Source organism: Nelumbo lutea, chromosome 1 (genome assembly GCF_056320005.1).
Source record: "Nelumbo lutea isolate HS-2025 chromosome 1, American lotus-T2T, whole genome shotgun sequence".
Taxonomy (NCBI): Eukaryota; Viridiplantae; Streptophyta; class Magnoliopsida; order Proteales; family Nelumbonaceae; genus Nelumbo; species Nelumbo lutea.
The window spans coordinates 166,929,403-166,947,687 of record NC_142684.1 but is presented as its reverse complement, the minus strand read 5'-3'; the positions used below and the strand labels follow the sequence as shown (position 1 = coordinate 166,947,687).

Sequence of the window (18,285 nt, the reverse complement as noted above, 5' to 3'; positions counted from 1 at the left end):
TGTTGACCCCACTGAAATACACGCAGCTCTGCCCCTGACACAGTATATATGTATATAATATAAATATATTGCAGGTTGGATCAGGCGAGGCCTCTGGGATAGGTTATAAATGATCACCCCTAGTCACCAGGTTTTATATTAATTTTATAAGTACCCTGTACTTTAGGGGTAGTGACACTTAAGGGCCTGAACTTTTAAGTGTAACACTTTAGTATCCTGAACTTTAGCACAGTTAAGAAATGTTTATGTGAGTGCTAAAATTACCAAAATGCTCACCATCTTTCAATTTATTTAAGATCAGTGCCACAGTTTTGGGAAAAAAAAATATATAAACAGATTGGTTAAACAATTTAGGAGGGTGTAATGATTGTACTGAGATTGGAAACACAACTCTAAAGACAATAAAACAGGCTGGCTAATATCAGTTTTCAATAATCTGATTGGATTTGGATGTAACTGGAATTTGGATCAGATCTGAACCGACTCAATTATAGCCCTAGGCATCATGGACTAACCTATTAACTCTAAAGACTGAACCAGTGACCTGTCTACCTAAAGAGAAAGCCGGTTTAACCTCTGGGTTAGTTTTTGAAACATCACACATGACCAAGGCAAAATTGACATGACAGATGACACACGGCTCCTCAATTCTGCCACAGCAGCTGTTTGAAGGGTGCAACTGCCATCTATATGTTATTCAACATACCAATTGATGAATAAAATGTGGGCCAAGTTATATTCCCGATGTAATTTTTTAAGCAACCAAATACCGGAAAATGAAACTTTTCATATATTTATTCTCAGAAACCAAACACAAGAAGGAAAAATGAAAAAAATAATAATAATAAATAAATAAATAAATTTCTCATCCGTTCCTTTCCTGGACCAACCAAGCTGACCCTATTACTTGAGTCAAAAGCAACCAAATACTGGAAAATGAAACTTTTCATATATTTATTCTCAGAAACCAAACACAAGAAGGAAAAATGAAAAAAATAATAATAATAAATAAATAAATTTCTCATCCGTTCCTTTCCTGGACCAACCAAGCTGACCCTATTACTTAAGTCAAAAGCAATAGGTATTTCTAATCATTATCAAAGCCTCATCCCATCTATATGGATACATTAACCCTGTTTTTCCAGTCTGTTCTGTTTAATGCCATGTCCATTGTTAAATAATTGGTGCTTAAAACATTTGTTACTACTTTCACTCATGTCCTTTTTGGTCTACCCCTTACCCTTTGAGTTCATCTCATAACAAATCATTTCTTCTTACAGGTACTGTTGATGATCTTCTATCTACATGACCAGGGGTGGAGCCAAATATATTGGTACTGCTTAAAACCATGATTACTTAGTGGAGGCTGGATTAAAAACATGATCAAGTGGGTTCTTCCCCCCTCCAAAATTTGAACTAAAATTGTGGAGGATCACTTGCTAAGGCTTCTCAAACTCTCAAAATTGAAATAAATATTATTTATTTTTTTTTTTAAAAAATCTGTAATAAACCCAAACCTTCTTAAGCCATTCTTCCTACTTCTTCTCCTCCCTATCTCAATCTCTTGTTTAACTCCCCCCCCCCCCCCCAAAAAAAAAAAAAGAAAAGAAAATTCCTGGCTCCGCCACTGTACATGACCAAACCATTTTAGTCTACTTTCTTTCATTTTATCACCTATTGGAGCTACTCCTAATCTCCTATGAATGAGCTTATTTCTAATCATATCCCTTCTATTTTTTCCACTCATTCATCTCAGCATACGCATTCCTGCTAGTCATTTTTTGGACATGTTGTTTCTTGATTGCCCAACATGGCTGGCCTTACAACTGCTTTATAGAATTTTACTTTTAATCTAAGTGGTATTTGCCTATAGATAAAACTCCATATGCACCTTTGCATTTTGCTCATCCTGCTCTAATTCAACTGGTGACATCCTCCTCAATCTTACTCTTGTTATGAATTATTGAACCATGATACTGAAAAATGTCACATTATGGTATTTCTGATCTTATATAACATTGTTGCCACTGCAGAACAGTTTGTCGACCATCCCTATATACCAAACAAAAAAGTTTTTTGCATTGATACTAACCTTTAGAGTGTTCACTTGGTTGAACTAAGCTGTTGGTTTGAATCTGCAACATTTAATACTTTGAAGATCTTGCTAATGGTTTATCTGTAAAACAGTTGAAAATAGAACTTCAGTTATCCGTTAAAAAAATCCAAAATGCATGTCTATTCAAAACTTCCGGATAGTCAAGAGATGAAATTTGATGTTGCTAATGCGAGAGTAACTGAAGGAGTAAAGAAAATGTAATATAATTATATAGGAGATTAATAGTAACAGTTGCTCTCCATGGCTCTCCTTTATGTAGCTCCCATCCTGTTATTTCTACCAAGGTAACTAGTTCTGCAATTGTAATAATTTTATTAAACTAAATATGTACAATTACAGAAATGCTCTTCATATAAAAGATAATTAATTTACACTAATTCTCTGGAACTCCACCTCAAAACTATCGGTGTAACATCTTTCAGTTAGGGAACAATAACTGGTGCTTTTGCATTGTGAAGGTTTCTGCCATTTGATCACCTGTCTAAAGGAAAATTGGCGGGGAGAAATAAAGCACATGAACATCACTAAGCAATGTTCTTAGGTATAGTGATAATTTCAATTTGCTCCATCAAGTATCAAGCATGAAACATATGATGAGAGTTATATAAGTGGCACAAATGTCATTAGGGGAGTTCTGGAGATAGTGGAAGGAGTGTCAGGCCTGAAGGTTAATTTGGCAGAATGTAGCTTGGTAGGGTTACAAATAGGAGAAAGAGAGCTGGACTGCTGGAGGAGTGTGCTATAGTGTTGGGCTGTGCAATTAGGTGGCCTTTGAAGTACCTTGGTCTCCCCATAGGAGGCAATCCTTGTGATGATTTTTTTTGGGAAGTAATAATTGAGAGATTCTTAAGAAAATTAGATAATTGAAAAAAGAATTACCTCTCAATAGGTGGGAAATTGACGTTGATAAAATCTACTTTACCCAACTTACCTATTTACATCTTGTCAGTTTTTAAACTCCCCATGAAAGTTGTGCAGAAAATTGAAGAATTTATTAGGGATTTTCTTTGGGACCTGGGAAATGAGTAGAGAGATCTCCTCTTAAATTGGGAACAAGTTTGCAAAATTAAAGAGAAGGGAGGCCTAGGTATAGGGAAGTTGAAGGAAAAACCGTAGCAGGAGCAAACTCAACTCAGCCTTAATCCCAACTATTTGGGCAGAAGCAGTGGCATTCGGCATTTGATACCTTATACTTGAGTAAGATTTTTTTTCCATTGTCCAAAAATTGAAATAGGGGTCCAAGTAGATAGACCTGCTGATAGATCACTGACTATCCAGGCAGTAACGTTCATAGTGGAACTGCTAGTACAGGAAAGCCAAGGACCAAGAATGCTTGTTACGCAGTCCACTTTCTGATTACTAGTTTAAGTACCCAGTAGTTGCCCTAGACATAGTGAATTGATGGAATCAATCCACTATGTTGAATTGCAATTCACTGTATTAGCTATATATCAATCCACTATGTTGAATTGCAATTCACTGTATTAGCATATGTAGTTTAGTAATATCAAGGAATTGAAGTGTCCCAAGCTATAGATAAAATAGTTGGATCAAGACACTACTCACCTTGACAAGTGGTTATGGAATCTAGAGTATTAAGAGTGAAGTTTGACAGCTTCAAATGAGTACTTCATTTATGTAATTGAAGAGAATTGGTGTCCTAAACGATGGCAATATACAAACTTGAAATACTCACCGTGGGATTAAATTCATTAGCCGTAGGACAAAACTTTGGGAGTGATTGAGTAAAGGTTACCATATGAAACAAGTATATCAAAAAACCAATTCTATTCACCTGAGAAGTCAATAATGGAATTTTTTTATTGAGACAATTGATAGAAAAAGTTTGGGGGAAGAGAAAAAAGATCTTCACATGGTATTCATTGATTTAAGAAAGCATATAATATGGTGATTTTGGGAAAAAAGAAGGTATTACCAAATAGGTATGTGGACATTAACATTCCTAAGAGCTAGATTTCTTTAGCAGCTATCCCATTCACAAAAGGAGTGGTAATCCGAGTACAATTAGGATTGGGAGGCCCAACTCAAAGTTTTACTTTGGGTCTATTTTTTCTTGGAGGGGAGGAATTTGCAAGGAAACCATTTAGGGAGTTGGAAGAAAAATTCTGTGGGATGACACAGAGTAGGGAAGAAGTTAGAGCAAAGCCAGAACAGGGGAGCTCCACAAGAAAGTTGATGGAAAAACAAGAAGGATTGAGGAGTTCCGTCGATGAAGTAGGTGCCTCTGAAGAAGTTGGAGAGCAGGAGGGAGCTCAAATTTTCAAGAAAAATGTGGTTTTCAAATTAGAAAAATTAAATGATTTCTCCAAGGATGCAGGGATAAGTGAGCAGATGCCTATTGCAGTGAGAAGGTTTAAAAACAAGAAACAACTTTGGGCTGTCCAAGTTTCAAGAGTTTTCAGCAGATTAAGGATGGAACTTCTGGGGTTTGTTCCTTCCAAGAAAATAAAGAAATCTGGGAAACAAAGGCTGCATTATCACAATCAAGAAGGGGGCTTTTGAGTGGGTTCTTGTAGGGGTTTGGGTTGAGTATTGGAGTGTTTTTGTTGGTTGGATCTTAAAGGGTTAGGGGTTGTTTTTTGTTTCATGGGCGTGCTCTGTTGGGGTCTTTTGTTTTGAATGGGATAGTTGTTTTTTCTGCTGAAGGGGATTGTAATAGTTTTGAGTGGGTTTTGGATTTTTGGGTACTGATTTTGGGTGTGATTGGAAAGGCTAATGGTTGACAGAATGTTGGGGTCTGCTTTCTTTCTTTTTGTTGGGTAATGTCTTGTCACCATCTTTAGGGGTGTCAACGGTATTCAAAAATCCGATTTCGATATCAATATTCGACATAATCGAATCGAATTTGGATAATTCGAATATATAATCGGTCGAATTCGGATATCCTATTCTTATCGAATAGTTAATCGGATTCGAATTCAGGTATGACCTGATTCGATTCGATAAAATATATATATATATTTATTTATTTATTTATTTATTTATTTATTTATTTATTTATCTAAAATAATTAATTAATTAATCGAATATTCAAATATTTAGTCCGTTTACACCCCTAACCATCTTTGCTCTCTCTCTCTTTTTTCTTAATATAATTCCTTTTTTATTTATTTTCAAAAAAAAATGGAGGGGATGCAAATAGAATCCAATTTAGGGGTGCAACTTAGGCAGCCCTAATACGAGCTTGAACCAACCTAACCCAAAAATTTACATGGCCTAAACCTGGACTTTTTATCCTTGGGCTGGGCCTAGGCCCAAATCTCAAGTCTTTTTTCATATTTTTAGGCTGGCCCAGGAGTAGCCCTTGGGTAGCCCAGCCCAAACTGGACCCAGCATTCAAAGAGGTTTAGGTTCACTTTTAATGCGTTGGGCCCACTAGGCCTAACTTATCAACCTGAACCCAACCCAAGTGTGTAAAATTCTAGTTTCATCTTGGCCCTGGATTGGGAATATAGGGCTCAGTCTAGGTATGAGCGTTAGGCCCATGTTTCAAGGTTGGGCGTCGATTGACCTTAAAACCAACCTACCACCCAAGTTGCACTTAAGTCGTATGTGATAGGAGGATACCCCTTGGGATAAAAGGAAAATTTAATAAAATGGTTGTAAGGACAGCAGAAATGCAATTGTAGATATGGATGAGTGGGAAAGATAGTAATGGTAGGATCAGAAATAAACATGTATATAATATGTAGGAACTAGGAGTAGCCTCAATAGTCAATGGGTGTATGAGTACTAAGATGGTTTGGTCATTTACAAAGAGGTCATCTATGGCACCTGTGCACCTGTGTGAAGAAGTGAACTATAAGTTGAAGGTCTAAAAATGCGCAGGCCAAAAAGGACATGAATTGAAGTAGTGAGAAATGATTTGAAGGCCTATAATTTGACGATTGATACGTCACTAAACACCATGGAAGGGCGGAACTTGTTTTATGTAGCTTAGTTGAGTTGAGTTGAGGGCCAATTTTTTTTTTTCCTCTTCTCTTTTTTTTTTATTTTTGATCAGCGAGTTGAGGACCAATGTTATCCAACTAGATACCCACCAGCTGCATAAACTTCTGCTAGGATCTCTGTAGTCTTTGCTGTGAGATATAGAATCATAACTTCTTGAATGTTTTTATTGATGTACTTTTTTTTTTTTGATAGAAGTATAGAACTAAACCAGTTGGACTGGCTAGTGATTTATCCACCAAAAAAGACTGGCCAGGGATTAGGAATTGGTCGTTCTCTGACATGGGCTATTATTAATTTATTACTATTATTATGGTTAAATTCATGTACATTTAAACTGGTCTGTATTTAATTTGCAGGCAACAAAAGCGAAGAGAGGCGGAGGAGAAAAGACCCAGTGAACGGAAATTGGAAAAGAAGTCATGAATAGCTCTGTAACTATAGGAAGTTCAGAAGTTTGTGTGCCCTCTTGGTCATTGAGAGGTACATTCACACATCACTAACTTTTATTTGTACAAGTAATCGGAAAATTGGCCATGTTAGTGAAGTTTGGTGTTTCAATGTTAAAGAAAATTGGCCACGTGATGGATCCAGAGAAACTTTTTTTCCTTGTAACTGATACTGGATGAAGCATTGTATGCAGCACAAGAAAATTCATTTCCTCTTCACTTTGACGGTGAGGATTGACCACCTGATTTAAATATCAGAGACCTTAAATGATTAAAATGCAATTCCGTTTTCTTGCGCTTTTTCAGCCTCAAATCTACCTTATTGAGTACGTAAGTTCTACCAGCTACGCTGATAAAAGATATATAAAAACAAGTGTTCTACTCTACCGGTCACTGTTGTACCATTGATGGAGATGCAGTCATGCATCGAGTCTGTGGTACTTTTTCATGCCCATATATTTGGTTCAGCAACCCCAGCCTAGTTTCCTTTTTGGGTCCCATCCTGAGCAATCTTGTATTTGTTCTGCAATAGCAGGCAAATTTATCTTAGGTTCATTCTCGCACTGGCTTGTGGGAACAGTTCGATTCATGTTCTTTCGGGGGCTGGATAACATGGGTTATCATCATCTTCAAGCCTTTCCCCAATTATACTGGACGACATGGGTGATAATATTAATATATACCAATTGTTAATTTGTTACCCGTTAACGTTTCGTGATAAAAGGGGTTCAGTATGGCTGCACCTGTAGAGGTAATCGCTTTATAAACATACGAATGATACAATGTTTAGCCCATTCTCAATTACAGACAACCCGTATGTTGTAAATGTATTTCATGACAAGTGTAACGCAGGAGAGATTCAGATTATCTTCAAAAGAATGAAAAGAATCAACCGATGTTAAGAGAAACTGAACATCTTGAATATTTATTAGGGAAATAGAAGAGATTCAGATTATCTTCAAAAGAATGAAAAGAATCAACCGATGTTAAGAGAAACTGAACATCTTGAATATTTATTAGGGAAATATGATATCAAAGATTGATCCCGAGTAATTTTTCTCCGGGAACCTTGCACAAAATTATTCACTTGCAACTTACCACTCAAGCTTCTACAGCATTTTTCACCTTCATTAGTTATTTAATTCGTTCATTACAAGTATTATGAGACTTAAAAAACGCATCGTTGGATAATATGTGTAGATCATAGACTGAGCTTTATTCAAACAAAAGTCTAAAACCATCCTTTATGCAAGAATACCAAGCTGAAAGAGTAAAAGAAGAAAGGTTAGAATTTGCGATCAAAATCAGAATCGAAATCCATCGAAATAATCGCGCAATCAAAAGGTCCATTCATCCGAGAACCAACGGACCCTAAATCGCTGGAGGTGGCAAAAAACAACCAAAACTTCACCGGGTAACCAATAGACTTCTTACAACGTGAGCAATTTTAAGCCAGAAAACGAAAATGAAACCACCTTTTGAGCAATTTTAATACTAAACACCACGTTCTTCCAGTTGAGGGTTACTGAAAGCTCTGTAATTAGCACCCCAGTACCCACCCAACAATCCTCGGTCACCACAGAAGAGATGCAATAACCAAGGTTAAAAGTATTAACACGTATGGCCGATACATATCATTCAGGGACCCCTATAGCTGGTGTATCAGGAGTCTGACCGATTCAGGGTGTGGAGACCTAAACCGGCCACCCTGAACCTGTTTCAAAAAAAATAATTAAATAAAACATTAAAAAAAGGTATCCATTCACCCAACACACAGGCCCAGTACCCACCCAATAAACAAGGTTCAAAGTATCGACACGTATCGGCCAATACATAATATTCCAAGACTCCTATAGTGGGTGTATCGGGGTCTGACCGGTTCATGGTGTGGAAGAGACCTAAACCACCCCCCCCCCCGAACCTGTTTCAAAATTAAATAAATAAATAATACATAAAAAAGGGTATCGGTTCATACGCCATCGCTATTTTGAACCTTGGCAATAACATTGGGTTAACGACAGCAAATATATTCCGATACTTAAGACTTCATCTTAGGCTGTGTTTGGTTTTAAGGAAAAAGTACGGAAAGGTAGGGAAACCTTTCGGTTTTCCCTTCCTTAACCTACCTTTTCCTTCATACCAAACATAGCCTATGGAAAGAATGCAGGAGATACCGAGATACTCAATATAATAGTGCACAACAGCAAAATGTATATTAGCAATTCACTTCTGATTCATTTCTTTAAGTAATCCAAAATCTAACAGAATGAAGTTGAACTAACATAACCAAAAAAAACCAATATTAATCCAAATAAAGTCCACTCAAAATTCAATCGACAAACAGCAGTCACTGCACCAGTAAGCCCAGAACCACTCTTGCCAGTGCAACTATAAGGAGGATCTCACTTAAGAGGAATGAACCTTGAGGAATGTGTGGCACCAATACCTGGTCTACCATGCTTAACAGGCTTGTAAGAAATGGAGAACTCGGCAAGATAATGGCCAATCATTTCAGGCTTGATTTCAACCTGGTTAAACGTCTTGCCGTTGTATACTCCAATAATGCTTCCAATCATTTCAGGTACTATGATCATGTTACGAAGGTGAGTCCTAACTGGCTCTGGCTTCTCACCAGGTGGAGCTTCCCTTTTCTGTTTCAAAGTTAGAAACATATAACAAATAATCAGAGGATCACATGTTTTTCTTTCTTTATAATTAATAATAATAACCAATAGTTTACATAATACATAACCCAAGACAAACTCCAGAAGGTGTAGAAAACGCTTCTTCCAAAGCTCAACCAACCATGAGTTTCATAGATTTTGAACAGTCTTATGATGATATAAGACTGAAACGATCCATTATAGTTTTTTAAATCATTTCAGATTAGAAACTCTTCTGTTCCGGTTAAAGATCTAGAATAGAATACAATCAGTTTGTGTAATCACTAGCACATCAACAGAGGCATTTTTAAGCATTTTATTAAACATAATCTCTAGACGTACAACAGAGAGAACAAGCCCACCAGTTCAGTTGGCAAGGCATCTGGCTGGTTGTAGGCATGTATGTAGCGAAGACTTGGGATCAAATCCCAACTTCACTAAGGTTGGGGAATCAAGGGTTTGCAAGATGGACTACCCCCCCCCGGTTCTATAGCCCCATAAATAAAAATAGTATAATGGGGGACAAAATATCAAGAAATTTCCTGGTGAAATCAAGAGAGAAGACTATTTTCAAGTATTATAATGTAGACGTACAATGGAGAGAATGTGCCCACTGGTTCAGTTGGTAAGGCATCTGGCTGGTTGTAGGCATGCATGTAGCAAAGACATAAGATCAAATCCCAACTTCAACAAGGTTGGGGAATCAAGGGTTTACAAGATGGACTACCACCCACCCCCCACCCCATGAATAAAAATAGTAAAATAGGGGAAAATATATCAAGAAATTAACTTTCTAAATACAGGGCCTTTCTACCAAAAACTATAATGATCTTTCAACAGGACTATTTGATTTAGCCACTGGGGATCGTTACTTCTATCACATGGACCAACAAAAGAGCAACTGAATGACTTTGCAGATCTCATTGTTGACACCACCCTATTAGATACAGAGAATTAGATTTATCTTGATATTTCATCCTCTTTATAATCGCATCTTTCCTTATTAATATGATTTGCTCAAAGAATGACTTCATTGGTGTTAAAATTTTTTCTAAATGCAGTCAGAGATTTTTAATTAAATTTTTAGGCATAAATGCAACCAAGTTTATCACCATATTTCATCTGTCAGACCTCATATTCTCAAACAGCCAACCCTTCTCTCTTGTCTTCCCCATTTTTCATTGACAGCCAATACCCTCTCTCACATTGTTTGAGTTATATTTAAAACTCCCTTCTCTTCCTCTTCTCTACTGATTTTGACAATTCTTCATTTCTTTCTTATTCAAAAAATAAATATCCACATAAGTCTGCAGCAGAGAATCAAGAATGCTATAACCAATCAAAGAATCCTTTAATTAAAATATTTTTTTTAAAAAAAGCTTTCTAGTTGCTTAGCTTCTTTACCGGATTGTTCTACTATCTTTTCTAAAGGATCAGGAGGCAGGGTTCCAGTTTGGTTTTTCTAAGAGTTTTACAATAGAAGCTTCTCCTGTTGATTGATTTCATTTGGGCTAGATCTGTCTTGACTGTATTCCATTTTACATTTTATATTCATATGAGGCTGACACACCATGTGATTTTGTTTTATAAGACTTGCCAGTTATGGTGAAATTTTTGTGTTGTGATAATTTACAGAACTTTGACACCTTACTCCATTATTATTGGTATTCACAAGGACCCTTTTGATGTTATACAGAAGTTGTTTCAATTAAGATGATGATGTTATAACTAGACCATGAAAACAATATGTAGAAGGATGTGGTTCCATTTATCTTCGACATGAAGAGCTTTGTCCAATATATATAATAGGGACAGCTATAAGATTACAGAAACGAAGAGGATCCATAGGTGTCATCGCTGAAAGATATTGTTGCACATGACTATTTCAAGGTCGGGTCGGGGGTCAAATACATCAGGCATTATACATGTCATTTATACAGAATTTATATGTGTGTGTGTTAAATGTTATTTAATTTTATACTATATTGTATATAATGCCTATATCTGATTTCATACACATTGCATGCCATATAACATATAAAACATCGTATACATTTAGCAATTATGCATAAAAGATATAGGACAATAATCAGGCCCAGCCCAGTCTGGGCCACTGTATACCCAGGCCTAGGTTAAGTGTCTGGCTTGAAACCTGGGCCGGTCTGGTCCAGGGCCTAGGATCATTATCACCCTTTGGGAGACTACCCAGCTGACTAACACAATTATTACATTTCAATAACCACTTACCATTACTTTATTTTTTATAATCACTTTAATATTTTTGATCAACTTCTGTAATGTATTTTCATTTTTTAATAACTTGAAATATTTTTATTACTATCAAAATTTCCAAAACTTTCTATGCCTTTCATTGATTTTTTAACTTTTAAGTATATTATTTACTTTTTTGTAACTTACAATTATTTAACATTTTTAGTAAAATAGATAAACAAATATTAAAATTATTTACTAGTTCATTACCCAAATGATTTATTTGTTATTAATTCTTACATATTCCGACATTTTTAATGAATTTAGTTAAAAGTGCATTAATAAGTATGTGATAAACAAAATATATAATCTCCAGTTGTATCAACATTCAGAAATACTGAATAAACATATTTGGTGGGGTAAAACTATAAAGAATAAAAATGGATCTAACACTCAGATTACTGAACAGCTTGACTTCATTCAGATATCTAAAAAAAGTAACGCAAACTTTCAATTATCAAAACTCAAAGCTTTTGAAATCCTCAGATATAAAAGTTCAGATCCACTGAAGACCAACTTAGGCTTTTACTGAAGAACAAAAGAAAATAATCCTAGGAGCCTACAAATTACAAACAGAATCACTAATCAGTGCCAAAATTAAGAACCTATTTGTTTCGGTGCAGTAAACTATCTAAATGAGGCTTCCAACTTAATAATATTTATGTAATCCAACATAAGTTGAACTTCCACATCAAGAAACAAAGTAACAAACACCATATAGAACTCAATTATATGAAGTTACAAACCAATAAAAAACTAGACAAACATGAACCCTACCTCTTTTATGTTTGAACAAGATTTTGTCCAAAATCATTGAGAACTGAACCTAACCAAAATTAGTTAAACTTCATACAAGCATAACAAAGAACTGCACATTTCACACCCTCCCCCCATAGCTCTCAGCGTAAAACCCCTTAATCATTAACCAACCCTGAGATTTTGCATCCAGAGAATCCTCTCCCATCAATTTTTCATGGAATTTCAATTCTAATGAACTAACTTTAAATAAAATAGGAAGATATAACAATGAAAACTTCTCCAATGTCTTAATGATGTTTCTTTCACGTATGTTGTTAATTATAATTAGAATCACGAAGATACAATTGAATCATTGATAGTTCTTCATTGTCTCAATACTGTACATATTTCTTCACCAACTTCGTAGTGGATTTTCTTTATTGTCTTGATATTTATTCACTGATTGATCTCTCTTTAACTGGTCACAACAAGTGACCAGTGGCATCTCTCTATGGTCCGTTAACAATTAACCAACCAAACCAGGGGACCATTAACTTCCACCAAGAGGTAAAACCTTGTTCCACACTATTTACACTAAGAATGAGTATCAGAAAGCGAATACAAAATTCTAAATAAAATAAGAAGCTATCATTTATCACTTGGACCCCATAAGAATTTCAGTTACAAAATAAAAGCAATGGATAACCAATTATCGTAATCCAACTAGGATTCTGGAATGTATTAACAAACTAGATAGCACAATTGCTCCCTGCGGTATTGGCAAAAAACTATCAAGTGAACTACAACATTTAAAAAAAAAAAAAAAACATTCTAGACTAAATGCCAAGCGACTAAGCCAAGTAATGCTCTTTAATGATAACAAGGTAAATAAAACCAATGGAAAAGGATGTAAGATACATTTCGCTGCCAAATAAAGTATATCACCAAAATACTTCGGCATAACCAAACAGATCCTCGCGATTATGTTTAGGGAAAGGTGCAAACGTGTATATTTTAACGATCAGTGCTCTAAATTATGCAACACGATAGAGAGAACCAGATGCGGTGAGCCATTGACAAAAGAAAAAAAATGTTTTACCGCCTTGCGCAGCTTCTTAATCAAAGCCATGGGCTTCCTCTTCAGACCTCGTTGGAACCTACGAAGTGAAGCAACAAAGATGTGTGAGGGAGAGGGAGAGAGAGAGAGAGAGAGAGAGAACCAATGAAAGCTAATTCAGACAAATAGATACCAAACATGTTACAGATCTCTAACCCCGGTGCCTCACCTTCTGCGAGCCCTAGCATGGAAGAGCTTCACAAGTTCATCGGTGGACATGTCGAGGAGAGCATCCAAATCAACTCCTCTGAAACTGAACTTCTTAAAGGTCCTCTTCTTCGGCTGCCCTGGAGCGACATCTGCTTCGATATCCGCCTGAGAAAACGAATTAAGCGATGTTAATGAACAAATCAAGGTGTTTGTACATGTATGAATGGCTCTGAATAGTAAAGAAGATGCAGAATGAGCTTCGAACTCACCATGACTACAAACGACGAGAAGGAAGCTGTAAGCGGCAAATGTGTATCACGGCTAGGGTTGCAGAGAACTTAGTCCGTAAGCGTGTGTGTATATATATATATATATATATATATATATATGGTATCGCACCGGATTAGGGCAGTGGGTGATCATGGGTCGGATCAGGCTTTAAACCTATGATAGATTTATTTACGGACCGGACCGGGTTTGGGCCGAATTTTGCCGCTTTATTAAAAAAAAGAAAAAAAAAAAAAAGGCTCCAGTCAAGCCCGAGACTGGCCCTTATGTGGAAATCGAAGCGCAGGCCCGCGCGGAAAACTCCGTTTGGACATAAAAACCCATACCTATGTTGTAATTTAATAAATTTAGCATAGGCCATGATCTAACATCAACAATCCTAATCAGTGAATAAAACCACACCAGGAGGAAATGTTTATCGCTTTAAAATAAATTATCTAACATCAACAAAAGCATGATACAACACAGTAGAGAGAAGAAAAAGAATGGTAATGATCATTTGAAATTAGTAGGAAATAATGATGAGCAAAAATAAACATGTAAAAAAATAATAAAAAACAGCTACAAAACCATCACCAAATACTAAAATACTAAAAATTATCACCAAATCATAAAATGGTTGGAAAATAGGTAGGACTAGACCCTTAACAGCATCCTTTACATTAACAAGCAACTAAGCACAAAATGCTAAATCTGTGAAGATGTGGATTATTATAAATCATAATATGTAATTAAGTAAAACTAAATGACAAATTTCAGTCAGCAGAATTTTCCACTTGCTAATATTCTCATTATTCTAAGAAAAAAAAAAAACACCATCAACAACAACACAACAGTCTCAAGTTATACATTGCTGGACTTCTTTCAAAAGAAACATATGTTGATATGATAGTGAAGCAGACCCGTGACATCAGTAAGTTATGAGTTATGACTTGTTAAAGTACGTCTCTTATTTAGAATCAATTCTTATATATTAGCCCATCATTAACTTTCTTTGAACCGACCAACTCCAACAATATTATTTATCAAGAGAAGTGAATGGATTTTGTTAGCATTTTTTTCTCAGTTGGCATGCATATTTTTTCACAATGTGACAAGTGAAAAAACCAAACTTGACAATCCTAATCAGTGAATAAAACCACAGCGAGAGGAAATGCTTATCATTTTTATAGTAGATGATCTAACATCAACAAAAGCATGATACAATACATTAGAGAGAAGAGAGAGAGAAAGCTAAAGATCATTTGAAATTAGTAGCAAATAATGATGAGCAAAAATAAAAAAGACCCCAAACAACATACTGAGATAAAAAGGATAAAGTAGTTATTGTTTGTAGGTTGGAGTCTGAGAGAGGCTACTTGGTGCTAAAATGCCTGAAGCTAGGATGTATCCAGTAATCCCTCCCGATACCCTGAATAGTTGGGAAGGATGCACGATGGAATCCAATAGAATTCAGCATTTAGGTATACAACTATTTTCTGAGAGAGTCCAACTATGATATCGAAAAGGCATGATACTTAAAAACCAGTACCAATCATAAAATGGTTGAAAAATAGGTTGACCACTGGTACCTAATTTTCAGGTTGTTTAACAGGCCTTCTTAGTATAGAGAAATAGGCATGCAATACCACAATCCAAAGGAACAACTAATGTTTAAGGAAACAGTAGCATACAAAACCAAAAATTGACATAAAAAGATAACTTTGTAGAATAGAAAGAGTTTTTTTTTTTTTTTAAATAACAAAAAGAGCACTTGTAACTTCATATTTTCATATAAATACTAAATCAGATGGTTATTAATAGAGCATGAAAATTAGGAGAGGTATGTCTTGGTCCAGCTATCATTAGTAATGGAAAGCTTATAAGAGTAAATTGACCACCGATACCTCATTTCATATGGTTTAACAGGTCTTCTTAGTACAAAGAAATAGACATGCATACCACAAGCCAAGGGAACGACTAATTTTTAAGGAAACAATAGCATAGAAAAACAAAAAATAGACATAAAAAATATAACTTTGTAGAACATAAAGAGCTTTTTGTTTTGAAAATAACAAAAAGAGCATTAGTAACTTCATATTTTCATATAAATACTAAAATCAGATGATGGTTATTCATAAAGCATGAAATTTATGAGAGGTATGTCTTGGTCTAGTTGTCATTGGTAATGGAAACTCCTATTGGCTTCTCCAGTGGAAAAGAGCATTAAGATAAGGAGATCTATCATTTCACTATTTTCTATTAGTATCAAGACAGTAAAATTCCTGAAAAACCAATAGGATAAAGAATAAATGAGATTTAAGTGTGCTAGTCATCCTTGAAATAACCCATTTCTTATTTGTTTACAACATTCTAATTGCTTGCTTGTAGAAAATATATTGGAAGCAAGAGAATGACATGATAAAATTCATCAGTTTGGGACATTATCTGTAGATGTTGGAAAGGAGTATTTAGCAACAGTCTGCCAAATCAATTCCAATGAACGAATAGAAAAATGGAAATTCTAAATGCTCTTTGAAGAGCAAGTACATGGAAACACTTTTAAATACGCTAGGAAAGGAGAAACCAAGAGTGGGGGCATTGCCAATAAGACACTAGTTGGTAGAAAAATGCTAATAAAGATCTATTTAAAAAAAAAAAGGTAATATAAATTTTATTTAAAATGGTAAGAGTTAGATCATCTAAATACATAGAACACCAATACAGTGATTAATCCATAACCTTACATACTATCTTATTATAATGCATCATTCCATGCTGTAAAAGAAAGCTTATAAGAGTAAATTGACCACAAGTACCTCATTCCATGTGGTTTAAGAGGCCTTCTTAGTATAGAGAAATAGACATGCATACCATAAGCCAAGGGAATATATAGGCAAGGGACAAACATAGCTAGACTACCAAGAGTGGGGACTAAGCAGGTGCAGATTGGTTACAACCAATACAACAAATACAACTAAGAAAAAAACATTAACATAAATAATATAATGGAAATGCACATCAAAAGATTCCTTATTCAAAACCAAAGTATCAATTATGAACACCACTCCTTTTCATATTTCATACCTACATTTTCCTTTATCAAAAAGTCTTCTATTTATTTCCTCCTAAACAAAATTCCTTGTAGGGAGTATAGCTAAAACCAATAAAACATGCAATGATGAATAAAGAAGAAGAGGAAGATGAATAGAAAATAAAGAAATATGAGATTTGTTACTTGAAAAGATGAAGAGGAGGAAGCAAGCAAGGAGATGAGGAAGGAGGTGAGCAATTAGAAAATAAATTTGTGTTAGGAATGAGAAGTGAGGGGGTATATGTAGATGGGAAGAAAAAAGAAACAAAAGCAATGATTAGTCATTGCACGGGGGTTCAAAGCCTCTAAATCATGGATTGGGCAATTTTTATTAAAAAAAAAGTCCAAAATCCATCCAAATTTATTTGCAAATCGAAATAGTTTCAACTTAATTGTTGAGTGGTCAGCTAAGATATGTTAGCTGCAAGACTCAACAAAATGACTGCAGTAATTGCCTCTTCAGTTCTCGAGAACGCTCGAAGGAGTGAACTCTCTCGAACAAAACAGTACAATGAACCTTGAGCAGCCACTTGGATTAACACAAATGCCATGTGGATCAAGAACCTCAAACAGCTAGAAAGACAATTACAAAACATGTTAGTGAATCTCATGCATGCCTGAAGGAAAAATTGAAAGGAACTAGAAGAAGAACCAAGAGAGAAACTGAATAGATATCTATAATCAGTAAACTTGTTAGTGAATCTCATGCATGCTAGAAGGAGAAATTGAAAGAAACAAGAAGAGGAAATCATTAACAACCAAAATGGGATCTATAAAATGTTTTCCAGACATTGAGAGAGAAACTGAACAGACATCTATAATCGGTAATATGATCAAGTGATTTCTACGAATTAATTAAACACAAACCCATTTACCTCATCGGACCCATTTAGCATAAGTATTTTTTTAAGTGAACCCTAACTTAGAAATGAGAGCAGTGGACAAAAACATAAAAAAGTTGTTCCATTTCAACAAATCTCTAAAAAAAATAAACACAAACCCTTAAAACAAATATACCTCACCGAACCCATTTAGCATGAGTGATTTTTAAAGCGAATCCTAATTTAGAAAAGAGAATAGTGGACAAAAACATAAAAAATGCGTTCCATTTCAACAAATCTATACAAATACCTTTGCATCAGAAAATAAATGCATCTGTCATGAGCGTAGAAATAAAAAAAAAAAAAAAAACACATGTGGTAGAATCAAGAAGCCACTCAAAACCATAATGGGTTCGGTGAGGTACAAATATGTATCCGTTGTGTTGATCCAACCCTAAGTAGCCACTCCAAACCATAATGAAGAAGGAGAAGATGATGGAGAAGACGGGGGTTTCAGAGCTTCTTGATGGCACATGTGTGGTATTCTCAGTGATACGTGTGAGCTTCTTGATGGCACGTATTCTCAGCTACAATAAGATTCCATTTTGCGAAAGGGGGAAGCACCCCTTT

The 18,285-nt window shown here is 35.4% G+C and overlaps 1 protein-coding gene across 1 annotated transcript; it reads right to left on the bottom strand.

The window, feature by feature from the left end:
- Positions 1-8,745: 8,745 nt before the first annotated feature.
- Positions 8,746-13,883, bottom strand: LOC148878986 (small ribosomal subunit protein uS19-like). Its single transcript, XM_088960348.1, has 4 exons — positions 13,743-13,883; positions 13,493-13,638; positions 13,306-13,363; positions 8,746-9,185 (listed from the first exon to the last, which is right to left on the bottom strand). The coding sequence occupies exons 1-4, from the start codon at positions 13,743-13,745 to the stop codon at positions 8,937-8,939; spliced, it is 456 nt and encodes a 151-aa protein (XP_088816474.1). The 5' UTR covers positions 13,746-13,883; the 3' UTR covers positions 8,746-8,936.
- Between the last annotated feature and the right edge of the window lie 4,402 nt (positions 13,884-18,285).